The sequence below is a fragment of the Coregonus lavaretus genome (genome assembly GCF_964263955.1).
Source record: "Coregonus lavaretus genome assembly, contig: HAP1_SCAFFOLD_1945, whole genome shotgun sequence".
NCBI classification, from domain to species: Eukaryota; Metazoa; Chordata; class Actinopteri; order Salmoniformes; family Salmonidae; genus Coregonus; species Coregonus lavaretus.
Window position 1 is genome coordinate 42,501 of NW_028156201.1, and position 12,144 is coordinate 54,644.

The following is a 12,144-nucleotide window of genomic DNA, read 5'->3' on the forward strand; positions in this document are numbered from 1 at the left end:
CAAATGAGGCGTACAAATGGAGGTACAAAACATTTTTAAAATCATTACAGTTCTTTACCTCCAGACCATCTTGTCAGTCTCTTCTCTATTATCTGTAAATAACCATGATAACGCGGTGTATTCATAAGGTTAAAACAGGCAAACCATATAAAGATTGTGATTATTAATTGTCTGCCTTGTACTTTCTGATGTAAATGTGTTTTTAAAACCTAGAAAAACTAGACAAAAAAAACATACAAAAAATGTGACTTTTTTAATTTTGCCTAATTATTTTGATGATTATTTTGTTTATTTTGCATCAATTCTGGACAACTCTGGACAGTTAGTGAGATACGTTCTACTTCTGTCTCTCTTACAGAATACAAAACCTTTAATCACTCTAAAAGTAATTGATTGTATATATTGTGTTAGCATGAATCAACTGTGATGTGGATTTTAGATGTAAATAGAAACACTTTTTTCCTACTCACTTCAACTACTGTGATGTGGAATTTATTCACTATTATTAATGCCTAACATTAAATATCATGTTTTATTGACTCGCTGCTGCTTCAACTTGTCATTATTTATCAGTTGTTATAGTGATGGGAAAATACATAACTAGGTCATTATCCTAGCATTTGCGTGTACTGTAAATGTATAATTTCATCTGATTTAACGCCATTCACTAATAATTTTTGTCTGGGGTTCTTTAGCTAAACTTCTAAATTGGTTAAGGTCATTTGATATGCTTGTATAGTACCATCGAAGATTTTTACAACACTCAAGATACACCACCACCTGCCGTTTCCAATGGGAGCAAATGAATCATAGTGGTCAGAACAGGCAAGGAGGTGGGAAGAGCCAAGAACGAGCTAGTGAGATCCTATTGGCGCGTTCTAGCAAGTATTTGTATATTTCCGTTAGGTTAGTTACCCACCGTATGAAGTGCGCGTTTACAATGACTCAATTCGCCCTCGCATTACTAAACAACTTTAGAGACTGGCAAAGGGTAAAGTCTACAAAACGTAATCCACTCTGTTCGTAACAGAGTATTGTTTCGAGAACAGAAAACTGTATTGATATCAGATGTTTCATCGATGACAAAATTCGCAGTTGTCGGCCCCAGTTACATCTCGCTTCATACTCTCCCACTAACGCCCACTGGTTTTCCTCTCCTCACCATATTTGGTGGGGAGTGGAAATGAAACCGGGTTGCTAACGGGTTGAACGTGGCACGTGTTTAACAACAACCAGTTCGGAACTACAACCTTGTTCCGACTAGCACATGAACGCAGCATAAATTCATGGTTGCCTGATTTACACCAACATCCTGTAAAACAGCCTAAACCAGAGAGGTGACCATATTATTGTGCTTTCTATTCTATTCTATTCTATGATCTATATTATATCATATTATACAAATTGACACAGACAACATTATCCCAATGAATAAAGAGCAGTCACTTTCTGCTCTATGCCTGATGTTCCTACCGGAAATGATCAGATATGACTGTAAACAGAGAGGAAGAGACAAAACGAGAGATTTCACTCTCGTCAAAATCTATCCAAAATAAGACAAATGCGTTTCTATGGGCTCATCTTGGACCTAAGCCTTCCCGCCTTTGGGACGACTCCCATTGTTAGGGTGGAGACCTGAGCATCTCGTCATTATATATATAAATCTCTGCTTTAAAGTAATATACAGAGCTCTAATCCAATCGCATGGCGCCAACTGGACGATGTCCCCGGAACGAAGAGCATGTGACCAATCAGAGAAAACTGCGTGGACTGTTGCAGGAAACGAACCAATCGCGTTCTAGAGAGTGAAAGGAGAACCAATGGGAATCCTGCATAGGTTGATGTGTTTAGCAGGAAGCTTCGCAGAATCAGGACATTGCGTGTTCACATTTACCGGCGTCGACTCTGGATGCTCATGTGTAGTTATCATTTTTAGCTAAATAGTTTTGTATCGTAACATTTGCATCTAACTAGCTAAAATAGAATACGTTTATTCATCGTAAAATGTTGTGTTTGAGTAGTTTATCGGTCGCCCTCGCGGCGCTAACGTTGGTACCGAGTAGTAGCGACGCTTTGAAAGATGGGGATTGTGAAGGTGGGTTGGTTTGTCTCATATTTACGTCACTCTAACTATGGATATAGTTAGTTAGTAGTAGCTAAGTTTTATGGCAACCTATGTTGTGAAACTTATGTTGTACAACTCCATGAATTATCAGTCAATCTTCACCAAATTGATTTTGACTTGCTAACTACAATACAATAGCTGAGAAGATCTCTTTCAATGTGGTCTTCTGGCTATACATATATTTTTTAAAGAAGTATTGTAGTTTGTTGTAGCTAGCTAGCTTAGCTAGTACTTGTCAATGAAGTCATATAGCTAATTGCTCATTAAAGCCTTGCTTGTGCCCAAGGCCAGTTACTGCATGTGGTTTCAGTTGGTGACGTTTTGTGCTTCTTGAGTCCTTCGTGAAATTGTTATTCTTATCTCAGATGTGATGGCTGATCATACTTGAGTAGAATTGGTCAGGTTTATCCATAAGTGTCATAACATAGACTGATTGACCATAACATAACTCAGGTTTGTAGGTCGAAATCCATATGTCTACAACAACTGGAGTTACCTATTTCTGGTCTAGATGAAATGTTTTTATCTGAAGTTTAGCTAGCCTATAAGGGAATGCGTAAGTCATGATGTGTCGCCACTACAGTCCTACCGATGACGGTGTCTTCTTGTTTTGCCTTTCAGTGTGTGTGAGCTTCCTGGGTCGGTTCTACCAGACGTTACAAGACAACAATGTGAAATTCACCAGTGCAGACATCGAGAAGGCCCTCGTCAAAACCTGCAAAGACGCCAAGGGCAAGGAAAACCGCTTTGTAAGTGATTTAGGCTAATCTTTTTGTTTTAGTTTAATGGAAGTCTAATCGGTAAATTACATTGTGTCCTATCCAGATTATCCACTGGGTTTGTTGTTGATTCATTGCTGTTATTTTCTTCCTTCTTTACCCTAGTGTTACTACATTGGTGGAACAAGTGATGCAGCCACCAAAATTCTCAACGAGATCTCCAAGCCCTTGAGCTACCACACACCAGTGGACAAGATCTGTGAGAAACTGAAGAAAAAGGACAGTCAGATCTGTGAACTGAAATACGGTAAGAAAAAAAGTATTAAAAAATAAATAAATCTATGTGTTATTGTCAAATACACTGGATAGGTGCAGTGAAGTGTGTTGATTTACAGGGTCAGCCATAGTAGTACGGCGCCCCTGTAGCAAATTGGGCTTAATTGCCTTGCTGAAGGCCACATCAACAGATTTTTCACCTTGTCGGCTCGGGGATTCGAACCTGGCTCAGTGCTCTAACCGCTGGGCTACCTGCCGCCCAGGTGGACCCATCTCACATGACTTAGTATGCAGTTGTTTAAGTGAAATCAATACTACAGTACTGAACCACACTTACGATGTGTATAACACAATGATGTATACAGCCTAAGCTAATGTAACATACACAGCATGTTAATATCGCTCAGTACTACGTGTCTCTCTGACAGCTAAAGCCTTCTCAATGTTGTCTACATTGACATTTTAGTCATTTATACTAAACAAAAAAATATAAACGCGACATGCAACAATTTCAAAGATTTTACTGAGTGACAGTTCATATAAGGAAATCAGTCAATTGAAATTCATTAGGCCCTAATCTGTGTTTCACATAACTGTGAATACAGATATGCATCTGTTGGTCACAGATACCTTAAAGGTAGGGGCTTGGATCAGAAAACCAGTCAGTATCTGGTGTGACCACAATTTGCCTCATGCAGTGCGACTCATCTCCTTTGCATATAGTTGATCAGGCTGTTGATTGTGGCCAGTGGAATGTTGTCCCACTCCACTTCAATGGCTGTGCGAAGTAGCTGGATATTGGCAGGAACTGGAACCCGCTGTCGTTCACATTGATCCAGAGCATCCTAAACATGCTCAATGGGTGACATGTCTGGTGAGTATGCAGGCCATGGAAGAACTGGGACATTTTCAGCTTCCAGGAATTGTGTACAGATCCTTGCGACATGGGGCCGTGGATTTCATGCTGAAACGTGAGGGGATGGAGGTGAATGAATGGCACGACAATGGGCCTCAGGATCTTGTCACAGTATCTCTGTGCATTCAAATTGCCATCGATTGTTTTTTTTTTTTTAAAGAAATTCAATTTTCTTCATTGTCCGTAGCTTATGCCTGCCCATACTATAACCCCACCGCGACCAAGGGGCACTCTGTTCACAACATTGACATCAGCAAACCGCTCACACACACAACGCCATACACGTGGTCTGCGGTTGTGAGGCCGATTGGACGTACTGCCAAATTCTCTAAAACGACTGACGTGACTTATGGTAGAGAAATTAACATTCAATTCTCTGGCAACAATTGCACGCTCCCTCAACTTGAGACATCTGTGGCATTGTGTTGTGTGACAAAACTGCAAATTTTAGTGGCCTTTTATTGTCCCCAGCACAAGGTGCACATGTGTAATGATCATGCTATTTAATCAGCTTCTTGATATGCCACACCTGTCAGGTGGATGGGTTATCTTGGCAAAGGAGACATTTTCACTAACAGGGATGTAAACAAATTTGTGGACAAAATCTGAGAGAGATACGCTTTTTGTGGGTATGGAACATTTCAGGGATATTTTCTTTCAGCTCATGAAACATGGGACCAACACTTTAGATGTTGCGTTGATATTTTAGTTCAGTATAGGAGATGTTCTTATCCAGAGTTACTTACTGTAGTGAGTGCATAAATTTTTTGTACTGGTACCCCGTGGGAATCAAACCCACAACCCTGGTGTTGCAAACACTGTGCTACACCAACTGAGCCACACAGGACATTTCTCCTATTACCTATTTTGTCCCTCGTTAGTTCCCGTAGTTTAGTCTCATGAGACTACCACAAAACGTTTAGCCAATATTGTTCTTTATAGCAGTCACAATACCAGTGGATAATTGTTTGTGGATCATGCATAGTTGTTGTATTTGGACATAGCCACATAGGACTACATTGTACAAGCTATTTACAGTATATACACGAACGCGGGTGTCTGACGAAGACCTATTTTGAACGTCATTACCGTACCGTGGCCTGTCTGTGGAGGTTTGTGTGGGACTATGATTGCCCTGGCAGTGAAATGTGATCCTTCTCTCTATATAGAAGGTGGAAAGAGACTCTGCATTCTACTGTGTGCTCCCATGTTGTCAGTGAATCACATTGGAGCATAGAATAGAGTGTTACTCCATCTCGAATCCTCTGCCGCACAGACTTGACATACCTCCTGAAACCCCTCCTGAAACGTTCTTAGCCAGTTACACCACCGAAAAGCTAGCAGTTCGGCATTGCGGGCGGTGACGTTTCAAGCTCAGGAGTGAGGTTACGAATCCAACTCCATTCCACTATAATCTTTACTTCCCTCTCTCCCTTGCCTGCAGACAAACAGGTGGATCTGAGCACAGTGGACCTGAAGAAGCTGAAGGTAAAGGACTTGAAGAAGATCCTGGAGGAGTGGGGAGAGTCATGTAAAGGCTGCGCTGAAAAGTCTGACTTCATCCGCAAGATCAATGAACTCATGCCCAAGTACGCACCCAACGCAGCCCAAGCAAGGACAGATCTGTAACGAAACGGAGGGGGATGCAGACCTGTGTTCGTTTTCAGTGTCTTGGAGTAGGACTGCTGATGTAGGATCAGTTTAGCCTTTTACATCATAATGAATAAGAAATGGTGGACCCACCTGATCCTAGGTCACACCTCAACTCTGAGACACTGTGTGTGTGTGTCCCGAGTAGTACCCTATTCCCTAAATAGTGCACTACTTTTGACCAGAGCTCTATGGACCCTGGTCAAAAATAGTGAACTAAGTAGGGGATATGGTGCCATTTGGGGGATACTTTGTGACTACAGGCCCTGGTGAAGGGGCCATGGTGGCCCTGAGGGTATTTTGTGGTGTGTAATGTTCGCTGTGCGGTATATGAACCACCCGACAGTCTGTACATGACCTTAGTTTCTTTTTGAAGGGATAGACTTTATTATTTGACTTAATTAACGGTATAATCAAATAGAACAGGGGTGTACAAGCTTTTAGGCAGAGGGTCCTAGACAGTGTGGGTGCAGGTATTTGTTCCAGACAAGCAGTAAGTAAAGGTCCTGATTCTGCTAATCAGTCTGTAAATCGAAGACCGTTGAGTTGTGATACTGAGGTGTGGCACTGCTTGGCTAGAACAAGTACCTGCACCCACACTGTCCCTAATCCTCTACTGATGAGGTTGGAAAGAAGTTTGAGGAAAATACAAAACTTGAAAGGAAATTTGCTGTTCTTTCACACTGAACCTTTCATGTAAGACCTGATGTTTATTACAACTGTGCTATACTTTTTCATTAAAATACACAAAAAAAAAAAACTGTGTCAGAAGTGCCATGATCAGATGGATATCTAATGTTGCATGAATAGTTGTGCACCAACTGATTTAACTACATTACCAAAGCATATGACTCTCTGGAAGCTTTTTTCTGAATGTCACAGCCCTTGAAGGGAGCTTCTGAAGAACAGCATAAACAACATATTTCACTAATGGGAGGAGTGTATGTCATTAACGTATGATTAATATAAGGAACTTAGTCAAACTTTTCGATCAGATGCTGGGTCATTTCTACTGAGCTATCTGATTCTCTTTGTATCAATTTCACCTATTGCGAGTCTATTCCAGTAGGTTTGCGTGTTGACTGAATGTAACTGGAAATGCACTTGATATTCTGCAGTGTTTATGCACTGTAGTCACCAGATAGAAATACACGCACCATTTATTTCATGTTGGCACAGTATAAGTTTACCTGATACATACAAATTCCTGTCAAATTATGTAATTTGTGTCGCATATTATTTGCAAAATTGAGGTTAGGGAAATATGCGTTATATGTGACGTCACTACCCCTCCCGCTACGTCGACTCAAACCCCTCCCATTGGCGAAACGCGCACATTCCTTTTGTCCAAGATGGCGGCGTCGATGTAGGTACACCGATGTTAATATGTTTTTAAAAGCGTTTATCCTTTTATTTCAGAATAAATACAAAGTCTCAACGTCGCGGACATTAGTTACAAGTTACTAAATCGTCCGTGTCTGTGCAAGGTCTGATAAAACCGAGGAATTTGATTCCAGACCGAATTATTTCTGCAGACACTGGCTGGCTAACTAGCTAGCTAAAAAGTTTGGGCATCGTTTGAAAATGAAACGACAGGCCGGGAGGGACTCCAGTCCTAGTCGGGCTTTAGCGAAACGAATACGGGAAAGAGAGCGTGAACGAGATGGGGCACGGAGAGAGGACCTACCGCCCCCACCGCTTGCTTTGCTGCTCGCTGAAAGCCGAAGGCAAAATGCTCGGAGCAGGAGTAGAGAACGAGAAAAGACGCGGCTTCGGGAGGAGCGCGGGGCCGCTGGAGACCCCCTCCACCACCGACAACAACACCACGACCTCAGTCTGATCGGCCGCCCGCCTCTCCGGACTACAGCCGCCCTGCCTAAAGGCAAAGCGTCGACCGAGCTACTGGGCCCCCGGGGGGGAGCGGGGGGGACTCTGGAATACAAATCGTTGCTCATTAGCAATCTAGGCTCGGTACTTTCTGACGAACATGTTGAAGACGGACTGTTCCACGAGTTTAAAAAGTTTGGGGACGTTAGTGTGAAACTATCTCACACTCCAGAGCTGGGCCGGGTTGCCTACGTGAATTTCCGTCACCTGGAGGACGCTAAAGAGGCCAGGCATGCAAAGACCAGGTTAGTGCTGTATGATCGCCCCCTTAAAGTAGAGCCCATGTACGTTCGTCGTCGCAGCTGCACACCGCCGGATGTGGGCTACATTCCCATTCATGGCGCCCCATATCCCCCTTATAGACAGAGGTCCCTCTCCCCCGGGGCTGGAGTTAGCAGTATCAGAGACATCCGACCACTGAGACACTACCCTGTAGAGGGTTTGGGACTGAGCAGAGAGAGGGAAAGGATCTTAGATTACTATGGGATGTTGGATGAGAGGGGGCGGCCATACGGGCTGCCAGTACCTGAGCATGAAGACATAAAGCCAGAGGACGATGCGCGGGCATGCAGGAACCTGTTCATTGGCAACCTTGATCACAATGTCACTGAGGGCGAGCTGAGGAGAGGGTTTGACAAGTACGGCATCATTGAGGAAGTTGTGATTAAACGTCCGGCGCGTGGTCAGGGGGGAGCCTACGCTTTCCTCAAGTTCCAGAACTTAGACATGGCTCACCGGGCCAAGATAGCCATGCAGGGCCGTGTGATTGGTGGGAACCCAGTGAAGATCGGCTATGGTAAAGCTAACCCCACCACGAGGCTCTGGGTAGGTGGCCTCGGCCCTAGCAACTCCCTAGCAGCCCTAGCCCGAGAGTTTGACCGCTTCGGCAGCATCCGAAACATAGACTATGTGAAAGGGGACAATTTTGCCTATATTCAGTATGAAAGCTTGGATGCCTCCCAGGCCGCCTGTGCCCAGATGAGAGGTTTCCCCCTGGGAGGCCCAGAGCGGAGGCTGAGGGTGGACTTTGCCAAGGCGGAGGAGCCCCTGCCTCGTAGCTACCCAGTGGGGTACCAGACCCCTGTGCCCCTGCCTGCCCACCTGGACCTGGTGCCAGAGGGGTACGGCGGGAGGCACCGCGACTGCAGCCTGGAGAGAGAGCTCCGTACCAGGGACCGCTCGCCACCCTCCCACGCCCTGTTCACCCAGCGGGAGAGAGAGAGGGCTCTGCTGGACAGGGACAGGGGGGACAGAGAGTTCACCAGCCCAACCAAGAGCCTGGAGCGTAGGGGGGGTGAAGCTTTTGGGGGATCCCGTGGAGGGTGGGGGGACCGAGCAGCCCGGAGCCGCAGCCGAGAGCGCTGGTTGAAGGAGAGGGATGCTGCGCGGGCTGGGGGGGAGAGACGGAGACGCCACAGCCTCTCCCTAGACAGGCCCTCTCAGGAGAAGGAGAGAGGCAGGTCCAAGGTGAGAGGAGGAGGACCAGCCTCTCCAGAGGACAGCCCAGACAGAGCCAGGGTCAGAGCCCCAGACTCCACCACCGAGCCCAGGGGACAGAGCCCTGACAGCAGCCGCCACTCCAACGAGGACCGGGGTGGTGGTCTGAAGACCGGCGGGGACAGGGAAAAGGAACGCGACCGTGACCGCAACCACAGAAACGCGAGCGACAACAACCACACCTCGTCTGACACGCCTAATAAAGACCCCAGGACACTCAGCACGCTGTCGGAGTATGCCGCCACCCTCGCCAAAGCCTGGCACGGTCACTTCGCCCTGAAGAATAGCTGCTTCCCCGCTAACATGCACCTGCTCGAGGGAGGCTCTGGGTTCTTCCACTCTGTCATGAAGGACCACCAGGCGAAGGGGAAACTGACCCAGCTTAAGATCGCCCAGCGACTGAGGATGGACCAGACCAGGCTGGACGAGGTCACCAGGAGGATCAAGCAGGGTGGGTCCGAGGGCTACGCTGTTCTTCTGGCCCTCCAGGGCCCAATCGACCGCGAGGCCCCTCCACCTGAACCAGGCCTACAGATCAGACTCCTCCGTCACCTGGTCACCTACCTGAGGAACAAGGAGGCTGCAGGGGTGATCAGTCTACCGGTAGGCGGGGCTAAGGAGGGGGGAAAGGGGGGCATGCTGTACGCCTTCCCCCCCTGTGACTTCTCCCAGCAGTTCCTCCAGACCGCTCGCAGAACTTTGGGCAATCTGGATGAAGAACACCTGGTGGTAGTGATTGTCAATGACTCTGGCTAACCACAACAGAAGACACCTGGTGGTAGTGATTGTCAATGACTCTGGCTAAACACAACAGAAGACACTTCTCTGTCTATAGCGTTAGCTGTCATTTGTTATTTCTCCATGTAAACAACAGACTGAGCTCTGAGCAAGGAACTAGTAGTTGATAGTCAATGACTAATTAAATAAGACACCTGTCTCTGTGGTGGTAATGGCTGTCAGTTTCACTTCCGTGTGAAGGGACTGAACTGTTGTAGGGTCTAATTTAGATGAAGATAGTACGACACCTCGTCCGTCTCTCTCTGGGGGAGAATGTTCCTATGTTCCCCTCTACGGCACCTATGCCCCTAACAGACAGTGTCACTGCTTTCATGTACAAACCGAGACCGAGCTGCTGTCACTCCAAGCAAGGGATCCTTTGAGACAAACTGACAGACTTTGTATTAAAATACTGGAGGAGGATAGGACAGACATTTTGTCTGCATTTCTTTGTATGTAAGTGAAACACTACAACTGAGTGAGGGATTGTTGTCATACTGGTATTTTATTTTATTTTATTTTTTCGAACTAAACTGACCAAGCAGTATATCTAAAGGCAACTTCCACAACGGTAATATTTTTCATATGATATGATTCTATGTATGTTGTATTTGTTTTATTTGACCATTCCAGAAGTTCCACCTTCTTCATCATTTGAGAATTGTGTGCTCTGATTGGCTGTTGCATGCAGGAAGCAGGAAGTAGTTTTCTTGTACAGATTTTACCCTCTAACCTGTGGTCAAGTTCCACTGCTGTTTACTGGCCGTTGATTTTAAACCGTTGTTGTTTGAAATATTTTTTCAGCTACAGATATTATTTCTTAACAGTTCTGTCTTGGCCCTAATGTGGTATTATAATGTTCATGGCTGGTTTGTTTTAGCTTTTTTTTTAAATGTACTGAATGAGCCTGTAGCCTATTTGTGTGTGATTTTTGCATATGAGAGAAAAGGATTGTTGTTTCTCTCTTGTTAATGCAACACTCTATAAGGTTGAATGGGTTACCTCTACCTCTACAATTATTTAAATCATCTGGTTTTTAAAACATTTTTTATCACAGACATGCAATACAAATGAAATCCACCCACTGATATGTTGGAGTCAGTTCATTTTCTCCAAGCAGTTTCTTTGAGCAGTGCTGTAACACTAAAATACATGTTTTATTCATCTATTAGTTGAGGTGCATTGCATGTTTTAAACCTGTCTGTCCGTTTGAATCATACTGGGCCATTTTAATGTTTATTTGAAGAAAACATCACCTGAATGAATGGACTAACTCTGAGTAGTAGAATAGTTAAAAGGAAACGTGTTTATCACTACTTAACATCAGACTGGTGTTAGTTAAAAGGAAAAGTGTTTATCACTACTTAACATCAGACTGGTGTTAGTTAAAAGGAAAAGTGTTTATCACTACTTAACATCAGACTGGTGTTAGTTAAAAGGAAAAGTGGTTATCACTGCTTAACATCAGACTGGTGTTAGTTAAAAGGAAAAGTGTTTATCACTACTTAACATCAGACTGGTGTTAGTTAAAAGGAAAAGTGTTTATCACTACTTAACATCAGACTGGTGTTAGTTAAAAGGAAAAGTGTCCCAAACGGCACCCTGGGGCCTATACAGGGCCCTGGTCACAGGTAGTGCTCTATGTAGGCTATAGGTCGCCGTTTGGGATGTAGCCTTTGTCACTACATGACATGAGATTGGTGTTACACTACTACCGTGTGCAAAGTTTCTTTAAACGGCCAACAGAGAATGAGATCTATGGTTTGTTTGTTATTCTGTCTTGTGAACTATGCGATGCTACCCATTTTTTCCATCGGGTTTGTATACTTACTCAAACCAACCACTCCATTTTGATTGTTTTCTGTTATTTCAACATGTATGCCGTATGAAAAATGAAATTAAACGTTTTATTCTCTTGTTTTTAAATCCTTTTGTTTTCTTTATTTGCACATGATAGGATAATTCATGGCTTATTGTTGTACAGGCCTATGGTTAAGGTAAACAATATATAGTATGTTGGTTGGTGCATTCTAATTAAGCAATAAGGCCCGAGGACGTGTGGTATACGGCCAATATACCACGGCTCTTCTTAGACGCAACGCGGAGTGCCTGGATAGCCGTGGTATATTGGCCATATACCACAACCCCCCCGAGGTGCCTTATTGCTATTTTAAACTGGTTACCAACGTAATTAGAGTAGTAGAAATACATGTTTTTGTCATACCCATGGTATACGGTCTGATATACCACGGCTGTCAGCCAATCAGCATTCAGGGCTCGAACCACCCAGTTTATAG

General features: G+C 44.5%; 2 protein-coding genes across 2 annotated transcripts; both read left to right on the forward strand.

The window, feature by feature from the left end:
- Positions 1-1,849: 1,849 nt before the first annotated feature.
- On the forward strand, positions 1,850-6,434 carry LOC311126657 (mesencephalic astrocyte-derived neurotrophic factor-like). Its single transcript, XM_084200649.1, has 4 exons — positions 1,850-2,095; positions 2,747-2,874; positions 3,010-3,151; positions 5,481-6,434. Exons 1-4 carry the CDS (start codon positions 2,005-2,007, stop codon positions 5,663-5,665), a joined length of 546 nt encoding a protein of 181 aa, XP_084056775.1. The 5' UTR covers positions 1,850-2,004; the 3' UTR covers positions 5,666-6,434.
- Positions 6,435-7,051: 617 nt separating this feature from the next.
- Positions 7,052-11,765, forward strand: LOC311126656 (putative RNA-binding protein 15B). Its single transcript, XM_084200648.1, has one exon. It carries the CDS (start codon positions 7,271-7,273, stop codon positions 9,824-9,826), a length of 2,556 nt encoding a protein of 851 aa, XP_084056774.1. The 5' UTR covers positions 7,052-7,270; the 3' UTR covers positions 9,827-11,765.
- Positions 11,766-12,144: the final 379 nt, after the last annotated feature.